Below are 24,942 nucleotides of genomic sequence, written 5' to 3'. Positions count from 1 at the left end.
ACTTCTGGAATATTCTGCAAAGTATGGTCATATCAAGGGTGGATTATTGTAATGCTAGAATCAGCTGCGAGGGAGCTTGTACACCCTTTGAAGTGGGATCATGAGACTCCCATTCTGAAGTAGCTACATTGACTACTTGTGTGTTTTAGGATACAGTTTATGGGAATGTTTTTTCATAAAATTGTTTGTGTGTTTCTGCTGATTCGGTGAAGAATCTTGCGACTGATTTGTTGCTAACTCCACATTACGCTCTCATGAGGGCTGCAGCTTTTTCAGTTGCGGGTCCGGTTTTATGGAATGCAGCTGCGCCTTTGTGCGAATGCAAGACAATTTAAGAAGCATTTGAAAACGTATTTTTTTGTTCAGACTTTCTCCATGTGACGCAGTTGGAGACCAGCAGTTATTAGCTGTTATGTTTAATGGGTTTATATAGATTCTGTTGTATGTGTGGTGTATCTGTTTTTTTATTATTTTATATGCTATGCAGTGAACCACTTAGGTTTAAGCAAGGTATAAGTTTTATAAATAAATAGATGGATAGATAGTGTGGAGTACAGTCTAAAGTTCAAGACCATTGCTTCCCAATCTTTTGTGCCTATCACCCCATGATTGTGGCAAAGTAAAATTGTGTAACCCCTCCCTAGAGGTGCCGAATAATTATGTACCTATGAAGAGCTCACATAGGTCATGACCTCCAAAGCGGGTTATGAGATCCATTTGGAAAGCTCTGTTCTAGGTGGATTACAAAATATACATATACAATCTATTCAATAACATAAAACATCAATAAAATAAAAAATTCTTAACATAAAATCAGACAACAAAAATGTAGGGTTCATCCCTTTTATTAATTTATTAATACCTGCTGGGGGTTCTGCAGAATTTAGAGGGCTTTGTTATTTTCAAAGATAGGAACATAAGAGTTGGGTGGGGCAGGCGGAGGAGTGAATACTACCTCATTTAGGGGGAAAATCAATGAAAATTTGTGCCTATTGATTAAACTCAGATTATTCCTGTTTGATATTTTTTCTGTCACTGTTTTAGTCCCCACCACCTCCACCAGGAGGGCATATTTTTTGACATTGCCTTTAAGCTTACCTCCTTGCCAATTCATTTCATGAGCTAGAGGACATGAACAAATCAGGTATAATATGTTTATAATTAATTTTGAGCTTGGGTTTGGACATGCAAGTAATTAAAAAAAAATCTAAATCCAAATTCTGCAATATGTTGGATTCAAGATGCTTCACTACCCTTTCTTTCTGAAGTCTTTCCATTCATATTCTCGCCACCCAAAAAAATTAATCACGCTACATCATCTCCTGTCTCCTCCAAACATCTCTTCTTCTTTCCATTCTCAACCCTTTTCTTGATGTAATCTGGCATCTTTCTTCCCACCTGTGATTCATCATCGCCTCTCACCTCCCCCCCCCCCCCCCCCCCGCCAGTCTACCTTAAAGGCAGTCTTCTGTTGGTCCACAGCAGCAGCAGTGTTGCACATATGCATCCTGCACTCAGGCTTTCCTTCTGACCCATCATGCCCGTGCAGAAACAGGAAGTGATGTCAGAGGAAGCAGGATAGTCCAGAAGGAAAGCCTGAGAGCAGGCAGCGTATGTGCAACACTGCTGTGGACCAACAGACCATCTTTAAGGGGAGCAGTAGATGCCGAACCGTGAGATTGGGGGGGGGGGGGGGGGGGAGTGAGCTGCAGAGCTGGAGAAGGCCACTGGTGGAAGGATTTTGCTGAGGTGGTGAGCTCCAGTAGCCACGAGAAGAACTTGGTGTTGCTCTCCACCAAGTTTGTGTTGCTGCTAATGGTGGTGGAGGAGTGGCCTAGTGGTTAGAGTGGTGGACTTTGGTCCTGGGGAACTGGGTTCGATTCCCACTGCAGGCACAGGCAGCTCCTTGTGACTCTGGGCAAGTCACTTAACCCTCCATTGCCCCATGTAAGCCGCATTGAGCCTGCCATGAGTGGGAAAGCGCAGGGTACAAATGTAACAAAAATAAAATAGATACTATTGGAGATTCTACATGGAATGTTGCTATAATTGGAGATTCTACATGGAATGTTGCTATTCCACTAGCAACATTCCATGTAGAAGGCTGCGCAGGCTTCTGTTTCTGTAAGTCTGACATCCTGCACATACGTGCAGGATGTCAGACTCACAGAAGCAGAAGCCTGCGCGGCCACATTGGTGATCTGCAAGGGCCGACTTCTACATGGAATGTTGCTAGTGGAATAGCAACATTTCATGTAGAATCTCAAATTGTAGCAACAGTGGAGGAGTGGCCTAGTGGTTAGGGTGGTGGACTTTGGTCCTGGAGAACTGAGGAACTGAGTTTGATTCCCACTTCAGGCACAGGCAGCTCCTTGTGACTCTGGGCAAGTCACTTAACCCTCCATTGCCCCATGTAAGCCGCATTGAGCCTGCCATGAGTGGGAAAGCGCGGGGTACAAATGCAACAAAAATAAAGTAGATACTATTGGAGATTCTACATGGAATGTTGCTATTCCACTAGCAACATTCCATGTAGAAGGCCGCGCAGGCTTCTGTTTCTGTGAGTCTGACGTCCTGCACGTACGTGCAGGACGTCAGACTCACAGAAGCAGAAGCCTGCGCGGCCACATTGGTGATCTGCAAGGGCCGACTTCTACATGGAATGTTGCTAGTGGAATAGCAACATTCCATGTAGAATCTCAAATAGTAGCAACAGTGGAGGAGTGGCCTAGTGGTTAGGGTGGTGGACTTTGGTCCTGAGGAACTGAGTTTGATTCCCACTTCAGGCACAGGCAGCTCCTTGTGACTCTGGCCAAGTCACTTAACCCTCCATTGCCCCAAGTAAGCCGCATTGAGCCTGCTATGAGTGGGAAAGCGCAGGGTACAAATGTAACAAAAATAAAGGAAGGGAGAGGTGCTGTACAGTGGGATGGAGGAAGGGAGGAGAGAGATACTGGACCCCAGAAAGAAAGATAATGGACCTGGGGGAAGAAGGAAGGGAGGGAAGGAAGAGAAAAGGAGAAATGTTGGATCTGAGTGCGAGATGGAGAGAGATTATCAACCCTTTAGGGAAGGGGGATGGGATTTGATATACCACCTTTCTCTGGTTACAATCAAAGCAGTTTATGTAGTATATACAGGTACTTATTATGTACCTAATGCAGTGGAGGGTTAAGTGATTTGCCCAGAGTTACAAGGAGCTTCAGTGGGAAATAAATAAATAACATGCCTTTAATTGTGCAATTAATCATGATTAAAAATTTTGATCCAAATGCAGCCCTAATTAGTACCACTTTTATGAAAAGAGACAATATCCATTCTTCTTTACTCCTGAGGAATCACTCCTGTTACTAAGGATCTAGGGTAGTGGTTAGTAATCCTGTCCTGGGGGATATCCAGCGAGTCGGGTTGTTGGGATATTACCAATAAATGTGAGATACATTTGTAGCTGCACATCTCTCTCATGCATATTTCTTGTGGTATCCTGACAGTTCGAATGGCTGGATGTTCCTCAGGGCAGGTTTGTGAAGCAGTGCCCTCTCCCATGTGACCCCCATGATTCACTTATGTTTTCTAGTGTTACTTAAACACTCTGTAAATGGAGAGAGCTGCACTCCACTGCCATATGCTCACTTACTAACAATTGAGGATCCTTGTCCAATCTCTTTGGGAAATACCAAACCAACCAAAGTGCTTTTTTAACAATTCTGTCCATTCAGTGCCTACTGCTAGTCTTACAATCCCATTTCCACCCCTCTCTTTTCACTGGCATACCTGAAAGTCTTGCCATCATTTACTTTATTACGTCCAACCAGGGGCATAGCTACGTGGGGCCACGGGGGTCTGCCCCCCCAGATTTGGCCCTGGCCCCTGCTGACCCTTTCGACCCCCCCCTTTCCTGCCGCCATCGGGTACCTGTGCTGGCGGGGGTCCCCAACCCCCGCCAGCTGAAGTCCTCTTCAGCCAGTCTCCGGGCCAGCGCGTTGCTGCAGCTGATGTGGAAGCCTAGGATTCTGTTTCTTCTGTGTGAGTCGTGCAGGACGTCAGGACGACTCACACAGACTACTACTACTACTTAACATTTCTAAAGCGCTACTAGGGTTACGCAGCGCTGTACAATTTAACATGGAAAGACAGTCCCTGCTCAAGGAGCTTACAATCTAAAAGACAGGTGTACAATCTAGAGACAAGTGTACAATCTAAAAGACAAGTGTAGAGTCAATCTGATAGGGCATACTATATTTCTCGAAAGGTTATGTGCCGAAAGCAGCATTGAAGAGGTGAGTTTTAAGCAGAGATTTGAAGATGGGTAGGGAGGGGGCTTGGCGTAGGGGTTGAGGAAGATTGTTCCAGGCATAGGGTGAGGCAAGGCAGAATGAGTGGAGCCTGGAGTTGGCAGTGGTGGAGAAGGGTACTGAAAGGAGGGATTTGTCCTGAGAGCGGAGGTTACGAGCGGGAACATAGGGGGAGATGAGGGTAGTGAGGAGCCGCAGACCGGGTGCATTTGTAGGTAAGGAGGAGAAGCTTGAATTGTATGCGGTATCTGATCGGAAGCCAGTGAAGTGACTTGAGGAGAGGGGTGATATGAGTATATCGGTTCTGGCGGAATATAAGACGTGCGGCAGCGTTCTGAACGGATTGAAGGGGGGATAGATGGCTAAGTGGGAGGCCGGTGAGGAGTAGGTTGCAGTAGTCAAGGCGAGAGGTAATGAGAGCGTGGACGAGAGTTCGGGTGGTGTGCTCAGAGAGGAAAGGGTGAATTTTGCTGATATTGAAGAGGAAGAAGCGACAGGTCTTGGCAGTCTGTTGGATATGCGCAGAGAAGGAGAGGGCGGAGTCGAAGATGACTCCGAGGTTGCGGGCAGATGGGACGGGGAGGATGAGGGTCTTATCAACTGAGATAGAGAATGGAGGAAGAGGAGAAGTGGGTTTAGGTGGAAAGACGAGGAGCTCGGTTTTGGACATGTTCAGCTTCAGGTGGGGGTTGGACATCCAGGCAGCAATATCGGATAAGCAGGCCGATACCTTGGCCTGGGTCTCCATGGTGATGTCTGGTGTGGAGAGATATAGCTGGTTGTCATCAGCATAAAGATGTTACTGAAAACCATGAGATGAGATCAGTGAGCCTAGGGAAGAGGTGTAGATTGAGAAGAGAAGGGGTCCAAGGACAGATCCCTGGGGAACTCCAACAGATAGTGGGATGGGAGTGGAGGAAGATCCATGAGAGTGTACCCTGAAGGTGCGGTGGGAGAGATAGGAGGAGAACCAGGAGAGGACAGTGTGGCAAGAAGTAAATCATGATTGACAGTGTCAAACGCAGCGGATAGATCGAGGAGGATGAGGATGGAATTGTGGCCTCTGGATTTGACGAGGAGCAGGTCGTTGCAGACTTTAGAGAGTGCTGTTTCTGTCGAGTGTAGAGGGCGAAAACCGGATTGAAGTGGATTGAGGATGGCATGAGAGGAGAGAAAATCAAGGCAGCGACTGTGAACGGCGCGCTCAAGTATTTTGGAGAGGAAGGGTAGGAGAGAGATGGGGCGGTAGTTGGAGGGGCAGGTAGGGTCAAGTGATGGTTTTTTTAGGAGAGGTGTGACTACGGCGTGCTGGAAGGTGTCAGGGACAGTTGCAATGGAGAGAGAAAGGTTAAGGATGCGACAGATGGAGGGGGTGACAGTATGGGAGATGGTGTTAAGTAGGTTGGTGGGGATGGGATCGGAGGAACAGGTGGTGCATTTCGAGGAGGAAAGAAGGCGGGAGGTTTCATCCTCGGTGATCTCAGGAAAGGAGGAGAAAGATGCCATGGTTGGTTGGTTGTTGGATGGGGCTACAGGCTGAAGAGGAGAAACAGAATCCTAGGCTTCCAATCAGCTGCAGCAACGTGCCGGCCCAGAGACCAACTGAGGTGGACTTCGGCTGGCGGGGATTGTGGACCCCCGCCAGCATAGGTACCTGACGGCGGCAGGGGAAAGGGGGGTTTGAAAGGGGAAGGGGTGCTGGGGGGGGGGGTCAAAGGTGGCTGGGGGGGTCTTCGGCTCGGGGGGGAGGGGCTAAAATGTGCCCCCTCACCTCGTGCTCTGACCCCCCCCTCCCGCCGATGTCTGGCTACGCCTCTGCTTCGAACATAAAAGCTCAGGTAAACCTACATTAGCTTCTATTTTTAAACGTGTTTGAAATATGCGTTCTGCCTGTTGTGTCTGTGCTGCCTGACTTGATCTTTTTCTTTGGCAGGTTTATGGAATCGGAGCTCGATTTAAATGACATCATCCAGGAGATGCACGTCGTTGCCACCATGCCAGACCTCTATCACCTTCTGGTGGAGCTGAATGCTGTCCACTCTCTACTGGGGCTGCTTGGACATGATAACACCGATATCCTTTCCCATCTAAGGACCTTCATCTCCTGGTTCCTCTTTATATCCATGTCCATTTCCTTTAATACTGCTTTCCATGTTCAATCTAAAATCGGTTCCTACCTTATAATTGTGTTCAGACAGTGGGCAATGGATGGTTTCATCCTGGTCTTCAGTTACGTCAGCAACTGAGGCATTTTGAATGGAATTGGAGGAAACCAAGGGTTTATGAAGATCGATGTCTTGGCAGTGTGCCCACATTGGTGCTCGTTGAATGGTTACCGTGTGGGTAGCATGTGAGCCCTTACTGCCAGCCACTGACCTAGTGGGAAGGGCTCACATGCTACCCACACGGTAACCATTCAACGAGGGCCAATGTTTCTTTTAACGATGGTTAACTTCTGTATTGAGGAGAGTAGGACTGTTTTGTTATTGTTATGCTCTTGATTGTTCTGCTTTTAGTCCTACTTGTTAGATGGTTTTTGAAGTTGTATTTCAGTGTTGCTTGTTATGCTTTTATGAAGGGTGTTACTGTGTTTTTTTGAATTGAAACTGTATAATGCTTGGGTGACAAGTGGTATTTTGTGTGACTGGCAAGCGAGGGAATAAGTAGGTTTTAATTATTTATTTATTTTGACTAGATCGGGTTTTGTTTGCTCAAGTGAACCTCCTCTTTTCATCCAAGGTCCCCAACCGAGAAAAGAAGCTTTAATAGTGCGGTATGTTTGCAAATGTAAAACCCTAGCAATAATTCAGTATGTACAGATGTTGGAACTGTTTGTGCCTGTTCAAAAAATAAGAAATAGAATAGATACAGATCAGGAGAGAAAGAAGAGCATATTATAGAAATTGAAATATAAGGAAAATGGGGTCAGGACATTCCTTCAGACTCCCTGGCTTGGGAGCCAAAAGAGATGTACACTGCCCAACCTCCTATCTGGCAGAGAGAGATTATATAGGATTTCTTTTCCCTTTCAATACCAGAGGAGCACAAGAAGGGGGGAGGGTTTCTTCTTACCCCCTTAATTAGCATCTTACAGTCAGGCAGGATCTCCTGACAATAAAGAAATATATAGCATCTGTTTATATTTCCTTTTGAAGATGCATTTGGTCTGTTGTCCAAATGTTTTGGACCTCTTCTATTCATCTATACAGCCTTTCTCACACAAGAATACATTTCTCAAACCTTTAATTAGTATTTCCCCTATTCTAAAAGAGGAGACAAAAGTTAACTACTACTTCCAGTTGCTATAGAGGTGTTAGGTCAATAGAACTATTGCTATTGACTCCAGGGATCAGGAAGATAGTGTTTGAATTGTTCTAGGCAGAAGGAAATAAGGTGTTACCTGGTCTTCCTCTCATGGTTGTAAAAAAAGGTACCGTATTTTTCGGACTATAAGACGCACTTTTTTCCCCCCAAATTTGGGAGGAAAATGGGGGGTGCGTCTTATAGTCCAAAGGTAGAGATTTGGCTGGCAGGCTGCCCGCCCTCCCTCCCTCCCTCCGAGTTTGGGATCGCCCTCCCCCCGGCCCTGTCACCACTTCTTCCCTTACTCACGCGATCTTCCCTGGTGGTCTAGTGACGTCGGGGCGCTGCTCTCCATCCTCCTGTATGCAGCCTGACGGTCTCGGTGAGTTTCAAAATGGCCGCCGAGACTTCAATTCTCGGCGGCCATTTTGAATCTCGCCGAGACCGTCAGGCAGCAATGCATACACAGGAGGATGGAGAGCAGCGCGCTGGGCAGGAAAGAGGGGGCTCTTTCCTGCCCCGACGTCACTAGACCACCAGGGAAGATCGCGTGAGTAAGGGGAGAGGTGGTGATAGGGCCGGGGAGGGGGGAGGAGGTAACCCTGACGGCGATCCCGAACTTGGAGGGAGGGATTCGGACAAGACGCACCGGAGCACCTAGGTTTTAGAGGAGGGAAAAAGCAAATTTTTTTTTTCCTATTTCCCTCCTCTAAAACCTAGGTGCGTCTTATGGTCCGGTGCGTCTTATAGTCCGAAAAATACGGTAATTCTCTCCTGGATTTAGAAGGAAAGAAACCTTCATTTCCTTAGCATCCCTCCGGACCGGACCAGGATTGGACTGTTGGGTTGTGCCCGCCTACCAGCAGGTGGAGACTGAGAAAAACCTCTGACTCTAGAGAGCCAATAGGAGCCCTGGCCATGTGACCTTAGCCCCAGTATTTTCTCAGTCTCTCAGCAGGTAGGAAGTGAGCCCATTAGTCTCTCTCTCTCTTTTTCTCTATAAGATATTACAGATATATTTATAATACTTCTTCTGTGCCTGGAATCGTAATTAGAGGCGTGACAGGGTTTCTTTTCTTTCTTTGACAGCCTCTGGGGTGTTAAACTCGGGTGTCTCGAGTCCACCCCCCTTCCTCCCCATCTCCCTGGCTTAGCAGGGAAGGGCCGTCCCTTTCTCTGGAAAGGTGTACCGTCTTTGGGAGAGGCAGCCACTTTTAATAGGCAGCTGTTTTTAAAGAATTAAATCAAGTAAAAGAAAATTAAAAAAAATTAATTCAAATGAAAGGAATTTAAAGGAAGTAGTTTTTGCTTTCCCCAGTCTTATAACGAGCAGGTAGCTCTTCTGTCTTATTCTGTTTGAAGAGTCTTTATTTTCTTTTCTGGCGGAGCTATTTAAAAAAAAAAAAAAAAAAAAAAAGTGAAAAGTCAGCGTCTGTGACTTTAATCGGTGGTTTTTTGTTATCTTCATTATTTTTCCTCTGCTATCCGGCGTTGTTAGCGGCGGTAGTTGTAAAAAAAAAAAAAAAAAAGGAGAGGCGCGAACTGTTAAGCGCGTGCTCGCTCTTGGACAGGTCTGTATAGCTTGGGAGCTGTATTGACGGTTCCTGTCGGGCCAGAGGCTAAACCATGTTTTGTGCGGCATTGGAGGTTATCTGTTTTTCAGCGGCACGGATTTCCTGCTTCTTCGTCGGTGTGGTCAGTGGTTTTCTCCCCCGAACTTTATTCTTCTCATTTTGGCGCGCTTGGCCACCATTGTTTTGCCTTCAGCTGCAATTTCCCTTGATGCGGCAGCGTTTTTCTGCTTTTACTGTGTTTGGCTGTTTGTGCAATGGAAAGGAGATATTGTTTCTCCGGTAGTTGGGGCGATTGGTAGTATATTTTCCCCGCAATTAATTTTTACATGTATTTTTCAAGCTATTAAAAAAAAAAAAAAAAAAACGAAATGTTACGATGCGAATGGCGCTCATTTTGTTTTTCCCTCTGTTTTTTCTCCGTCGGGGACTTTTTGGTTGCTAGCAATGTTGTGAATTAAAGTGCAGCGCAGTTGGCAATTTCTTTGTTCTTGGCAAGACTCTGATTCAAAGTGCAGCTCAGTCGGGAATTCTCTGTTTTAGACAATGGGGCGAATTAAATTATATCTCAGCTCCAAAATAACCAATTTCCTATTCCTTTCCCTTGTGTGTGATGTTTGGAGGAAAGGTCTGTGCTATTGTCTAGCGCAGTTTTTATGGAGGTCCAGTGTGTGTCACTCTGTGTCTTTCTCATTTCCTGGTGAATAGGACTACATTGTCTAATAGTCAATTGATTAGTACTTTACAAATCTGGCCATAATATCTTAGCTCCTTTCAAGCATTTCCCTTCATGGCTATGATGTTATACAGTGTTTTAAGATCTTAACAAACGTTCTCTAGAGCGTAGGCTATATGGTTCAGATGCCATGTGCAATGAAATACATTGTCTGATACTCAATTGTTGCGTACTTTGCAATTCTGGACATAAGGTCTTACTTCCTTTCAGCAATTTTCTTTCATGGCTATGCGTTCTCTTTGGCATAGCAGATGACAGCTGCATAGGCTACATGGTTCAGATGGTTCTCATATTCTAGGAGACTCAGTCCTGTCTACCGAGCACCCAGTTTTCTCAGATGCTTTAGAAGGCATGTTTTATTCACATCTTCTCTACTTTCCAACTGTCTTGGAGTTTCTCATGTGTTATCTTAGTTTTCTTCTAGGACTTACAAGATATATGTCCACTTAGGGAGTAAAGTTATCAGGTCAATTTGCATTTTCTCCCACTTAAGGATATTGGGAGGTCCTCACGCCATCTACTTGTATTTTTGTTTCCTCTATTCAGCCTGGGCACATGGTAAACATTCTGGTTTTGTCCAGTATGACCATCCATAACATCTGCTATCCCTTTCTCTTTCTTACAGATTTTAGGGTCTTGTTTCAAGCTTTCTTGACGTCAGGTACAGTCTTGTCTCCTGTGGCACAAATTCACCACCTTTTCCGTAATAGGTATTTTCCAAGTCTATTCCTTTTCATTTTCATTTTATTCTTCCTCTCTCCAGAGTTTTTATCTCTTGGAAGGAGATTCACTCATTTTCTGTGCATTTTTTGCCATAAGGGCATAAGTGTTGCCATAATGGGAAAGGCCAAGAGTCCCCATCCTGTTTTCAGATGGGGTCAATCCAGATTGCAAATACCACATTCATATCTCGTGAGTGTGCGTCTGTTCATCTCTGTACATCTCAGTGAGGAAGGAGGCATGACATGATACGAGGTTTGGGGAGATCCGGTAAAATTAAAGGCCAGTGTGTCTCAGTCCATGCTCAACATATGGTGATCCTTTCATTTTCATTCTATATGTCCTCATTCCAGACCTTCCTTTCATTTGGAAGGGGATTCTTTCACTTCCTGTGCATTTTTGCTATTAGTATATGAGTATGGTCATACGGGGAAAGTCTAAGAGTCCATTAAGCCCAGCATCCTGTTCTCAGTTGTGGTCAATACAGGTTGCAAGTACCACATTCATTTCTTATGGATGTGGGTCGGTACATCTTAGTACATCTCAGTATAGGAGGAGTAATGTCCGTGATACGAGGATATACGGTAATTCTCTCCTGGATTTAGAAGGAAAGAAACCTTCATTTCACTCTGTCCAACACATGAGACATTTAATTTCTGTACATTAAATAATTGGAGGCCTTCCACCTCCTACAACAGAACAAAAAAAAAAAGTCATTTTGCTCTCATCAAGGGGTATAAGAGCTGGAAGGGAAATGAATTGAGGACAGAGCTTTCCTTTCTTTAACATTTCCAACATGTATCGATTGCCGTTGTGGATCTGCTTCAGGAGCTCACAGATATTGACACTCTCCACGAGAGCGAAGAAGGTGCCGAGGTTCTCATAGATTCCCTGGTAAGTAACGCTTTCCGTTGCAATGAGGCTTTTGAGCTCACTGTTGCGTTGAGATGTTTAATCCATTTCTAGGTTTGACACTTCGCATTACTAGATAAGGGTTCATTCACAAGGTCTTGCCTTAGAAGTAACAGAAATGCAGTTAGCGGATGTGCGGAGAAGTGTTTGTGTATGAAGAGGAGAGCTGGAAGTAGTTCCTCCATAACCTTCCCTTCCTTATCACACTGCAGATGAGGTTGGGGGAGGGGGGGGGGTGTCTGTCTTGGTAGGTTGTTACATTAGTACAGGTCTTCACTTAGCCAGTTGGGTTTTCAGGATCTCCACAGTTAATATGCATATGAGAAATATGCATATACCAGGTCTCCAGTGCATACATATTTATTCCACCTGGTTTAAATGACTTTGATTTGAAATTTTACCTCATGGATTCTGTCTGCTGGGTATACTGAACGGTGTCAGGTAATAGAGTGGAAACTGAATATCCTGTAAAACTGGCTCAGAGCTGTTCATAAACAGTGGATAAAACTATGTATTCCAAATGCACCCTTGATGTTAGCCTGTGGATAATTCTTTGGCTTCTGCATTTTCATTAAACTCAGAACCCGAGTCTGTATTTCGATACCAATGTATAACATTTTGGTGGCTGCCTGCTGGGATTTGACAGTTGCCCAGATATGCTAATTTGGATGCTAACGCAGTAAGTGCATCACAGACCACCTCTTTGGTTTTTTTTTTCCATAGGCCTATATGGTTTCATAAAATTTTCCCAGCTAATACTGTTTTGCATGCATAAATCCATGGTGTTCTGTTCCGGTGCAAAGAGGCTTATAAATTTAAAATGATATGCTTTACTGTAACCTGCCTAGGAATAGACGAGCTAAATATGAGAAAATAAAAGAGAGAAAAATGTTTCAGTGAAGCTTAAAAAACAGGAATAAAGAGCACAACCTCAGCTCTCCCTGTGACCCTACTCTTTTTCAGTCTTGTGTTGTCAATAATTAAACTTAATGTCTCTCTTGCTAAGAGTAGTAGAAGGAGGGAGCAGCAAAATGCCATCTCATGGAGATTGTTCACCGCCGTGTGAACGTGTGGTAGAGCGTTACGCATCTGCATTTCCCTTGAATAAATTGCTTTGTTTGTAAAACAGTTGGACTCTCAAGCCTGTACTCGGAGGTTGAGATTAAAGGAGGTGGTAGGGGGTGAATGTTTAGCGTTTGTTGACGAGCCAGTGGAAGAATGTTCTCCTCTCCCTCTTCTCTTTCCTTCCAGTCCCTGTGGCCTTGTTGCCTCGTCATTAGAATGTTACCTTCCAGAGGTTAATTACGGGTGCCCTGAATGATTTCCCTCTGCTGCTCTACGGGACTGTTTTAATTACCGTCCCCTGCTAGAGAGGTTGCTGATTGAATAGAGAGGCAGAAATAGAAGCAAGAGAATGCCTTTTAGAAAATCTACACTGAACATTAATACGTTGGACAAAGGTTCCTTTGTTTTCCCTTGTCACCAGACTGGTTGCTGGAACCAGATCTGGGGAGATTTGATTGTCCCTTTTGAAAGGGAGAGTGAATTCCCATCTGAGGAAACAATTTATTATCTGCTGGATGGTTCTGTCTAGGATACAGATACGGGGCAGTGTGAATTACTTTACCCTGTGTTCTGACTGATAGGCCCCTTAAGTAGCATGGGCCAAACATACAGGGGAAGAGTAGAAAACCTTGTCAAAGCCAGTGTGAAATGTTGTGACATTACAGGTTGCTTTTAAATGCACAAAGGCTCTTCCATTATTCAATTGTATCACAGAACTCAAAGGAACTTAATGGAAAGCAGCTGCCACGCATACACCAGTTTCGTAGAATGTTCCCAGGAATATGAAAAGGGAGGCAAGTAGCTGCTTAGAAGAGACGCAGACATGGCAGAAAGAAAGGCAAGCAGATATGACGAGCCAAAACGTATGATACAGTTGGATTAAAAGGACTCCGTGGACTAAATACTGCAAAACTTGTGCATTAAGTGATAAATTAAGTGCAAATAGGTGGGAAAATGTGGGATACAAATGCAATAAAATAATAAATAAATAAAATAAATAGAAACCTAGAGGGATAAGAAGTGAATCTAGAAATACAAAAAAAAAAAAGTGGGAGGCTTTGGGAAACGGCTTTACCCTCGGCATCCTGAATACATTTTTCATTATGTTAATTGGTTAAGGATACTTTCACTTCTGCACTACGTGTTTAACTGCAAAACCAACTCTGAAGAATTGCACCTTCAAATTGCACCCCAAAATATTTTTATAAACATAACATTTTTAACAAAATGGGGTGAATTATTAGCGTATTACCGAGCGCTCGCTGGCATTTATTCAAAGAGAACCGGCAAATTGTGAGCCTAATAAAGCAGTACTTGGTCTATCACATACTACTACTACTACTTGACATTTCTAAAGCGCTACTAGGGTTACGCAGCGCTGTACAATTTAACATAGAAGGACAGTCCCTGCTCAAAGGAGCTTAGAATCTAAAGGACAAATGTACAGTCAGTCAAATAGGGGCAGTCTAGATTTCCTGAAAGGTATAAAGGTTAGGTGCCGAAAGAGGTGGGCTTTGAGCAAGGATTTGAAGATGGGTAGGGAGGGGGCTTGGCGTAAGGGCTCAGGAAGTTTATTCCAAGCGTAGGGTGAGGCGAGGCAGAATGAGCGGAGCCTGGAGTTGGCGGTGGTGGAGAAGGGTACTGAGAGGAGGGATTTGTCCTGTGAGCGGAGGTTACATCATAGAAGTCCCCTCATAATCTATATACATAAACTATTACTGAGTGCTTTCATTCACTGTGATGAGTGTCCTATAAAAATAGGAATTTCAGTGTGGCCCCAGATTTGTAAAAAAAAAAAAAAATCAATTCATTGTCCATAACATTAGACCAATCAACTTATCTGTTGCACCTCTTGGTAAATATGTTCTATCCAGTAAGGTGCCCCATTTTTGGTTTCTTCATCAATGACACACTAGTGCTTTCATAATCCGCCAGAACTTGTGCAACCAATAAATTCCAACTATTGTTGCTCGGACATTTTTCACAAAAAGTCTCCAGGACTTACTGAACTCCCAATGGATACTTACTACTACTACTTGTCATTTCTGTAGCGCTACTAGACGTACGCAGCGCTGTCCACTTGAACATGAAGAGACAGTCCCTGCTCGACAGCTTACAATCTAATTAGGACAGACAAACAGGACAAATAAAGGATAAGGACAAAGAGTAGCAAGATTCTGTGTAGAATCCTAAAGAGTAGCAACATTCCAGAATCCCAAAGATTAGCAAGATTCTGGAACTCCAAAGTAAAGACTCTGGAACCCCAAAAAGTAGCAAGATTCTGGAATCCCAAAGACTACTACTACTACTACTTATCATTTCTGTAGCGCTACTAGACGTACGCAGCGCTGTCCACTTGAACATGAATAGACAGTCCCTGCTCGACAGAGCTTACAATCTAATTAGGACAGACAAACAGGACAAATAAAGGATAAGGACAAAGAGTAGCAAGATTCTGTGTAGAATCCTAAAGAGTAGCAACATTCTGGAATCCCAAAGATTAGCAAGATTCTGGAACTCCAAAGTAAAGACTCTGGAACCCCAAAAAGTAGCAAGATTCTGGAATCCCAAAGACTACTACTACTACTACTTATAATTTCTGTAGCGCTACTAGACGTACGCAGCGCTGTCCACTTGAACATGAAGAGACAGTCCCTGCTCGACAGAGCTTACAATCTCGTTATACCTCCATATCAACGTAAGAAATAAACCTGGTGAACGTGTGGTTGGGATTATTCCAGATATTTAAGTGCCTAGGGAATGGGCATCCAGTCTGATAATGGTGAGATTTAATGTGTTTCAAAATCTATACACCTTTTTGTGCATGCATGGTCTTATATAGAAATAAAGCTGGCTGCACAATTGCTTATTTTTGAAAATGTATATCTGTAGGTCTAACCAAGTCAGTGACCTCCCTGGCAGAATGAGTTTATGCTGGCTAAAGATTTATGATCTCTCCTTGTGACTCTGGGCAAGTCAACCCTCCAGTGCCCCAGGTACAAAAGAAGTGCCTGTTTGTAAACCACAGAAAGGCGGTATATCAAGTCCCATTCCCTTTCCCTTTATGCTAGCAGTGGGGAAAATGTCTTGGTTGTGCACCACTAAGGATCCCTTTTCAAGGTGATAAGCTTGGAATCCGTTTAGGTCTAAATTCAGTATCCAGCCGGGAATATTTTCACTTGACTGGGCAAGACGCCATCATGAATTGTGGGAATCTGTTTAAGGAAAGAGTACAGCTAAAGTGTGGTGAAAACGAGACTGCTTCTGGAAAGAATAAGAAATCAAGCACATTAAATATGCAGTGTACATCAAGTGCCTGCATTTGCTATTTTCTAATGAGCTCATTCTGGCCTGTTAACATAGTGCAATTCTGTGGCGAGATGAAATTATCTAAGCAGCAGAGCTGTGAAAATTCATACCATGTTTTGAATATACAGTATTCCTTCCAACTGGGATTGCATTTTCTCAGTGAGATGTATTTTCCACCTCGGTATTAAAGAAGCTGGAAGTGATATTGTCGAAGGGCAGTAAAATAAATGAAGGAAGATGAGATGAGCAGCTGTTAGGAGAGCCGGCGCAGGAGCTGGCTTCCGGGTTGATTGGAGTATTATTTGACTGTTTTGTACCACAGTAGTTTAGCATGTGCAGTGATCGTGTACCAAGAGATTTTAGGTGTGACCTGGCTTTATGCATTTTCCCGTCTGCTGAGCTATATCTTGGTATATACTGTAGTCGTTTGTATTTGCTTAGCTCACACCATTCTTTATTAATTTTGGTGGAAAGTAGCGGTATTACTAGTTCATGGAGCTGACTTTGCAAATTTTATACGTTTTTACTAAATTAGCCTCTTAGAGCCCTGTTTACTAAGCTGTGCTGTAGGCAGGCTAACGATAGAGAATGGATCCTCAGAAGCTTAGCGGAGATTGGGAGGCGGGGCTAGTGGCTGGGAGGCGGAGCTAGTGCTGGGCAGACTTCTACGATCTGTACCCTGAAAATGGCAGATACAAATCAAGGTCGGGTGTACATATAAAGTAGCGCATATGAGTTTATCTTGTTGGGCAGACTGGATGGACCGTACAGGTCTTTTTCTGCCGTCACCTACTATGTTACTATGTATATTCTATTCCTATGGGTGTCTCTAGCATTAGAACGCGCTAAAAAGTTTGCACACCTACAGCGTGGGTTAGTAAACAGGGCCCTTAGATTGTAAGCTCTCTGGTGCAAAGAGGGATCCTATTGTCGGTGCCATTAAGAAGAGGCAGGCAAGATAGGCAGGTGCCTAGGACACCAGGCAGCAGCTGTCACTGTCACTATTGTTGAATTTAACTTTTGCACAGCCACTTCTGTATAGCCCGGAGAGGGCCACTGGCAGCTATATCGTTAGTGAGAGGTCCCCCCCCCCCCCCCCCCCCCCCCCACAGACACCTTCCTCCGTCAGCATTGGAGGGAGCATATCTCACCAGTCTCAGCATTGCCCCATCCAGGGTGTTGCAAGGTTTTGGAACACACCTGCCTACTGTACATTTGAATTAAAATCCAAACGTAAAGATTTTAACCTTGAGTTGTGGGAGGGACATGAAGACTCCTCATAGAGCTCTGATACACTTCATTCCTTTTTGGTAAGTGTTTTGCTTGGCATCAGTGGGTGTTTTGATTTATTAATAATTTTATTTCTTCAGTTTCTTTTTTCTAATTCTCCTCCCCCAGGTTGATGGGCAGGCCATAGCCCTTTTGGTCCAGAACCTGGAGCGATTGGATGAGGGCGTTAAAGAAGAGTCAGATGGAGTCCACAACACACTTGGTAAAGCTGGATGTTTTCCACCAGTGTTTTTTTTTTCTTCATGTCTTCGCTATCTCCCTTATCCACCACTTAGATAGTCTTTTGGGGCAGTGTGCCCAAATGAGTTCATTTTGCACGTACTGTAACAATAGCTGTCCTCAAGTTACCCCAGCCATTTGAGCTTTCAAGGTATCGAAATACAAATATTAATGAGGGAAGTTTGCCTAAAGTGTAGGCAGTGCATGCAAAAACCTCTCCTGCATATTCACTGTGGCTATTCTGAAAAGCCAACTGATTTAGAGGTATGTAAAGACTGAGTTGAAAATCCTTCACCTAGAACCAGTGCCGTAGCTACGTGGGGCCCCCTTAAATTTCCTCTGGGCCCCTGGTTTTGCTGGCGGGGGTCCCCAACCCCCACCAGCTGAAGCCTTGTCCAGCGCCGGTCTCCGGCCCTGCTCTTTCTTCCCCCTCACATCCTGCACTTCAGCTGATATATATTGGTGCATGTTCTAACCATTATAATTGAGTCTTAACGCATTTTTTTTTTTTTAAATTAATTTTTAGGATTTTCACAATATCCATACTGCCAAGATGCCCACATATAACTTAGAGTGGAGATCACGAGATGCCATTTGTTCTTGAACTATCCTTGACATGGGTTCATGGTTTGATAAGGAATTTGCTCTAGAGGTCTTTGTCAACAAGCATTTCAGTGGAGACGTGGTGAGACTTAGATGTTCATTGAGAGACTTCTTATGAAAGACTCCTGAAGCAGATCCCTCATTGAAATGTGAACCCATGTCGGAGATGGTTGAAGAATGAATAGTGCTTGGTGTGCTTTCCAGTCTAAGATAAGTGTGGACATCCTAGCTTAGCTTAGTCGAGATCGGGAGGCGGGGCAGACATATGGTCTGTGCCAGAGCCAGTGGTGGGAAGCGGGACTGGTGGTTGGGAGGCAGGGATAGTGCTGGGCAGACTTATACAGTCTGTGCCAGAGCCGGTGGTGGGAGGCGGGGCTGGTGGTTGGGAGGTGGGGATAGTGCTGGGCAGACTTATACGGTCTGTGCCAGAGCTGGTGGTTGGGAGGCGGGGATAGTGCTGGGCAGACTTATATGGTCTGTGCCCTGAAGATCACAGGTACAAATCAAAGTAGGGTATACACAAAAAGTAGCACATATGAGTTATCTTGTTGGGCAGACTGGATGGACCGTGCAGGTCTTTCTGCCGTCATCTACTATGTTAACTATGTATTTGTTTAAACCTTTTATATACGGCATTCCTGGCCTATTGATCATCCAAAACAGTTTACAACAATATAAAAAGAGCAAACATAAAACAAAAACATAAAAATATAAAACAGCTCTACCCACCATTAGAGACGTCTCCAGCAGTTGGATGGATTGTTGATATTCTGTAGATAAGCTCTCTTGCTCTTAACCAGTAAATATTTAATAAATATTTAAATTAAATAATGAATACATAGCTTTGTATACCACCTATATGTTAATGAAAACAATTGAACCATTCAAAACCTTCCCTTTTCCCACCCTCCTTTACCTACTATTTTCCCCCGTTTGGTCTGTACTTATCTCCTCAGCTATCATAGAGAACATGACTGAATTCCGTCCAGAAATATGCACAGAAGCTGTCCAACAGGGTCTTATGCAGTGGCTGCTCAAGAGATTGAAGGTGGGTCTCCCACAAGTTTTGCAGATTTGATTTCAAAATGGAGAGTTCATGAGAATAAGGGAAAGGGGGATGGGATTTGATATACCTCCTTTTTTGTGGTTTACAATCAAAGCGGTTTACATATTATATACAGGTACTTGTTTTGTACCTGGGTCAACGGAGCATTAAGCAACTTGCCCAATCAGAAGGAGCTGCAGTAGAAATTGAACCCGGTTCCCCTGGTTCTCAAGTTGCTACACTAACCTTCAAAATATATGTTCAGAAGAGGGTAATACACTGGTGATTGGGTTTGGATAAGGAGTGGAGAGGAAACAGCTGTATGGAAGGAGAGTTATTAGTATGCGGCCCATTGATGGTCTGCAAGACATTAAGCGATCATTTTTAATCATAATTTTTCACATTTCTTCTTGGATAATGCTAGAAAAGCAACTACCCATCCCCAAAATTTTATTCTGAGTGGGTATTTATGGACTGACTCTTGCTGAGCATAATCCTCTTTGTCTTGGTGTTATAATTACAACCAAATGATTTCACACCTTGAAAAGCAAAAAAAAAAAAAAAAAAAACCTGCTACATTTGAAGTTCTCCAGTTAATGTAGTAAAATGCAAATGTGAAATAGAGACTCACCTCCATCCCATTCCACCATACACAGCGTAGCCCAGGGTTATCTTGCCATCCTGGGTACTGTGTTTAATTTGACAGAAAGCAAACAGCCATCACTTCTCTGAGGAACCCCTGCTAATGAAACACATTCTTCGACCTTTGATTTTGTCAGGTCTGGTTGAGGCTTTGAATCCTTGTCACTTTTCTAGCATGCCGGCGCCTGCCTACCCTCCTGCACTATTTCAGAGGATTCAGAGTGCTTTTGCCTGCTCTAGGAGAAAGTGATTTGGAGAGAGAAATGAGCGTGCCTTGTAAGAGCTGGCTCCGATTTATTATAAATCAGAATGGCATGCCATAACCGATGCATTTTCTGTGCCAAGCTTCATCACAAAAAGTGAGGGACAATTGTAAATGTATTTAGCGTGCTTTAAACATTGAAAACTGGAACAGATTTTTCTCCAGTAAACAATTCAGTCTTTCTATACCTGGAGGTAGGATCTTCCTGTTTGTAAAATAGGATCTCAGAATCTGCAGGATGCATCAGTGTCGTATATGGGTTGGGTAAAGTAGATCTGTTCCTTGGATGTTTTTAGCTTCACATTTTTCTGACTGATTCAGTCCTCTTGCACTTAAAATGTGGTTTGTTAAGCATTGAAGAGGCACTGCATTAATGGAGAAACCTGACTGTAGCAGTGTTAACCTTTACTACCTTAGGTATAGCGAGCTCTCCACACCCTCATCCTGCGAGAAGGAAATTTTTGTTTTAATGCCTTTGCAGTTTTTGTAAAGCTATCACATTCTGTAGCACGGCTGTTTTTCGTTGCACATTTATAACCTTTTTCCTCTTCCCTCCACGGCCAGTCAGTTAGCTTGTGTTGGGTGCGTTAGCCATTCCAAATGCATATATACATAATCTCATGCTTTTTGCTTCTACCAGCCTACAGTTGGGGTAATGAATGATGATTTCACATCTGCTCTGGGGCTTTGTTTGTTTTTAACAGTTATTTTGTCATGTCATTTGGGTAATGTCTAGTTTATTTTTATATTACGTATGTAATCTGCTGAGAACTATGGATCAAGCGGGATAAAAGTTTTAAAATAAATGAATAAGGCACTGTACTTTTAACCTAATGAGACACTGTTCAGCTTTTTCTAAATCCCTTCTTTGCTTTTTAAATGCTTCTCTTGGAATAGAGATCATTTTAAAGATAAACAAACATCCCCAGGGATGAATATTTTCACAGATGCCATGAAAGACTTGTGCTCACTATTTTTTCCACAGTTACTAAAGCCATTCAATTGAACACATCAAGATTATTGGTGTTCAAGTTTGTGGCTTGTCAGCACAAATCTGTTGCTTGTAATGAAGTTGTTTTTTGCAGCAGCAGGGAGCGAGGATGGGAAGGGACAACTTTTCTTGAATAACATACAAGGGAGGGGTGAGAAAACAAATGTAGGAACGGGGGAGTTGGTTGTATGAGCAATTTTTTTGAAGAGTAGTACCGTATGGAAGATAAGACGATTGGAATTGAGGGGAGGAACATTTTATGCAGCACTGGAAGGTGATAACGGGATCTATCCCTGATTCTGGATAGCATGCCTGAACGTTGGGACTTAGATCACTTTAATTCACGAATAAATGCCACTGCAGAATGTCCCTGTGACTTTTTGCATTTGTGCTGCCTGCTAGAGAGCTGAGAGAGTCTATGAGCCTGATTGCCGTTTTTGCCCACCCAAGTCTGTTATCTGAAACTCCTCCATCTCCACACCTGCTACTTCTCCCACCTTCCAATTCCATTCCAGATTCTTCTTGCCCCTCCCCTGTCTCCTTCCTTTCCCCCTCCTACTCTTGTTTAGGGCTGCAAAACGTCTGTGCCTGCCATTTTACAATGCCGGCAGCTTCTCTGGCTCAGTTTTCTACCACAGAGTCAAATGGAGTAGTGGTTAGAGCACTGGGCTTGACATCCAGGAGAACCTGTTCAAATCCCCCTCAGAGCAGTGCAAAACATTTAGCAGCCAGCTTTTTTTGTTGTTGTTTTTAACCTTTATTTACACTGTACAGAAACAGAGCAAGGTATGTACACCACTAACAAATACAATATAAAGGGCATCAAATCACAAAAAAATAATTGAAAGAAAAATAAAACTCTGGCTCACTTTGATTAGTACTTTGAAGTTTTCAGAGTCAAATATACCCCAGTTCAGAAGATGTATTACTCGTCATTATCAGAGGTGGTGGAGTATGTAAGATATCTAGATCACTCTAGGATTCTGGAATCATCTGAAATTGAAAGTTTTGGCAGGTCAACTCTTTATTTTTCTTCAGGATAAAAATTCTATTCTGAGACTTTACTATAGAGTTGAAATGTTTCCTTTATGGCCGAGCAAGTATTTATATTTCCTGATGTCTCTAGATGGGACTCAAATTGGCAAAAATCTAAGAACTGCTTTGCCTTATGCCACACGTCATACCATAGAGCAATGATTCTACCAGTGCCATCCTGGTAGATTTCACAGATAGTGGCTCGAGAGTTTATTTTAGCCCAGAGGTTCCCAACCCAGTCTTGGAGGCAGGTCTAACCTATCATTACAGAGAATATTCATGAGCTCCAAAACAGGCTGTGCTCAAAACAGCAATGAGCAGTACACATGCAGTTGAAAGGCGACAAGTTGTCCTTTGTTTTTAATATGGAGGTCGATGGCTCAAGAGTTTATTTTAGACCAAACTTAAAGGCAGGTCTAAGCTATCTGCTTTTCTGGATAGTTACAATGATTATATGCGACATCAGTTTAAGTAGCTGGCTCTCACCTGTGTTCATTTTGGCTATCCAGAAAACTAAACTGGTTAGGTAATTCCTCCAAGACTGAGTTAGGAAAGACAGCTTTAAGCAAAGACTACTACTACTATTTAGCATTTCTATAGCGCTACAAGGCGTGCGCTGCACAAACATAGAAGAAAGACAGTCCCTGCTCAAAGAGCTTACAATCTAATAGACAAAAAATAAATAAAGTAAGCAAATCAAATCAATTAATGTGAATGGGAAGGAAGAGAGAAGGGTAGGTGGAGGCGAGTGGTTACAAGTGGTTACGAGTCAAAAGCAATGTTAAAGAGGTGGGCTTTCAGTCTAGATTTAAAGGTGGCCAAGGATGTGGCAAGACGTAGGGGCTCAGGAAGTTTATTCCAGGCGTAGGGTGCAGCGAGACAGAAGGCGCGAAGTCTGGAGTTGGCAGTAGTGGAGAAGGGAACAGATGATAAGGATTTATCCATGGAGCGGAGTGCACGGGAAGGGGTGTAGGGAAGGACGAGTGTGGAGAGATACTGGGGAGCAGCAGAGTGAGTACATTTATAGGTTAGTAGAAGAAGTTTGAACAGGTTGCGAAAACGGATAGGGAGCCAGTGAAGCGACTTGAGGAGAGGGGTAGTATGAGTAAAGCGACCCTGGCGGAAGATGAGATGGGCAGCAGAGTTTTGAACCGATTGGAGAGGGGAGAGGTGACTAAGTGGGAGGCCAGCAGATTGCAGTAGTCTAAACGAGAGGTGACAAGGGTGTGGATGAGGGTTTTGGTAGAGTGCTCGGAAAGAAAGGGGCGGATTTTACGGATGTTGTAAAGAAAGAAACGACAGGTTTTGGCGATCTGCTGGATATGAGCAGAGAAGGAGAGAGAAGAGTCAAAGATGACCCCAAGGTTTCGAGCTGAGGAGACAGGGAGAATGAGAGAGCCATCAACAGAAATAGAAAACGGGGGGAGTGGGGAGGTTGGTTTGGGGGGGGGGGGGGGGGGAAATGAGAAGACGAACAACATCATTGTGTTCTCATAAACCCAGATTAAGATTGCAGGGGAGTATTGTCTGCCTCTTATGGTTTTTTTTCCTTTCTCTGAGAGACTTTTTGTTTTTCCATCAGGCGAAGATGCCCTTTGATGCCAACAAACTGTACTGCAGTGAGATTCTGGCCATCCTGCTACAGAACAACGACAGTGAGTAGACAGCTTGTTATTGTTATTAAGTTAGGAGCTGGGATCGTTTGTGGCATTTTCAGTAGAACTCCCCTGCTCCATCTCTGGGTTTCCTCTCCTTTCTCTCTCTCTCTTTCTTTTAAACCTTTGTACTCTGTCAGGCAGTATTGATTTCTCCTGCTGATATATCAGTGTTAGAGTGCTGTAAAATTTGACACTTTATTCCATTTTTTTTTTCAGGTACCAGAGAATTGCTAGGGGAGTTGGATGGGATCGATGTGCTTCTTCAGCAGTTATCCGTGAGTAATACACACATCTTCTTTCTGCCAGTCAGGCACCTGTAAGTAGGTTTAGTTACTTATGGGCCGATGATCAGAAGCCCTGCGCTGTTCCAAGCAGTGCTCTAAAAATAGCGCCGGAATAACGCTGGGCTATAGTCCTCCTATGATCAAAGCTAATAGCATGCAAATTTATGTTCGCTATTAACTCTGATCATAGGATTAGTGCTGCGGGAGAAACCCAGCGTTAGGATGTGACATGATGCTCACTTTCCTGCTGTAAAGGGGGGGAATGGGGGAAGGGAATGGGACTTGATATGTCGCCTTTCTGTGGTTTTTGCAACTACATTCAAAGCAAAACCCTCATCCACACCCTTGTCACCTCTCGTCTAGACTACTGCAATCTGCTTCTTGCTGGCCTCCCACTTAGTCACCTCTCCCCTCTCCAGTCGGTTCAAAACTCTGCTGCCCGTCTCGTCTTCCGCCAGGGTCGCTTTACTCATACTACCCCTCTCCTCAAGACCCTTCACTGGCTCCCTATCCGTTTTCGCATCCTGTTCAAACTTCTTCTACTAACCTATAAATGTACTCACTCTGCTGCTCCCCAGTATCTCTCCACACTCGTCCTTCCCTACACCCCTTCCCGTGCACTCCGCTCCATGGATAAATCCTTCTTATCTGTTCCCTTCTCCACTACTGCCAACTCCAGACTTCGCGCCTTCCGTCTCGCTGCACCCTACGCCTGGAATAAACTTCCTGAGCCCCTACGTCTTGCCCCATCCTTGGCCACCTTTAAATCTAGACTGAAAGCCCACCTCTTTAACATTGCTTTTGACTCGTAACCACTTGTAACCACTCGCCTCCATCTACCCTCCTCTCTTCCTTCCTGTTCACATTAATTGATTTGATTTGCTTACTTTATTTATTTTTTGTCTATTAGATTGTAAGCTCTTTGAGCAGGGACTGTCTTTCTTCTATGTTTGTGCAGCGCTGCGTATGCCTTGTAGCGCTATAGAAATGCTAAATAGTAGT

General features: G+C 44.0%; 1 protein-coding gene across 2 annotated transcripts in view; it reads left to right on the top strand.

Annotated features, from left to right (window-relative positions):
* CTNNBL1 (catenin beta like 1) overlaps positions 1 to 24,942 on the top strand; it is a 297,567-nt gene that overhangs the window by 171,769 nt on the left and 100,856 nt on the right. For both annotated transcript variants that reach the window (XM_030212603.1, XM_030212602.1), the window contains 6 exons: positions 6,229 to 6,368; positions 11,422 to 11,519; positions 17,310 to 17,403; positions 18,980 to 19,071; positions 23,581 to 23,653; positions 23,873 to 23,931. In XM_030212603.1, coding sequence (XP_030068463.1) covers positions 6,229 to 6,368; positions 11,422 to 11,519; positions 17,310 to 17,403; positions 18,980 to 19,071; positions 23,581 to 23,653; positions 23,873 to 23,931 — 556 coding nt within the window. The remainder of the gene's footprint in view (positions 1 to 6,228; positions 6,369 to 11,421; positions 11,520 to 17,309; positions 17,404 to 18,979; positions 19,072 to 23,580; positions 23,654 to 23,872; positions 23,932 to 24,942) is intronic.

This window comes from Microcaecilia unicolor, chromosome 8 (genome assembly GCF_901765095.1).
Source record: "Microcaecilia unicolor chromosome 8, aMicUni1.1, whole genome shotgun sequence".
Classification (NCBI taxonomy): Eukaryota; Metazoa; Chordata; class Amphibia; order Gymnophiona; family Siphonopidae; genus Microcaecilia; species Microcaecilia unicolor.
The sequence above is the reverse complement of the archived record's forward strand: the minus strand, read 5'-3'. Positions and strand labels throughout refer to the sequence as shown.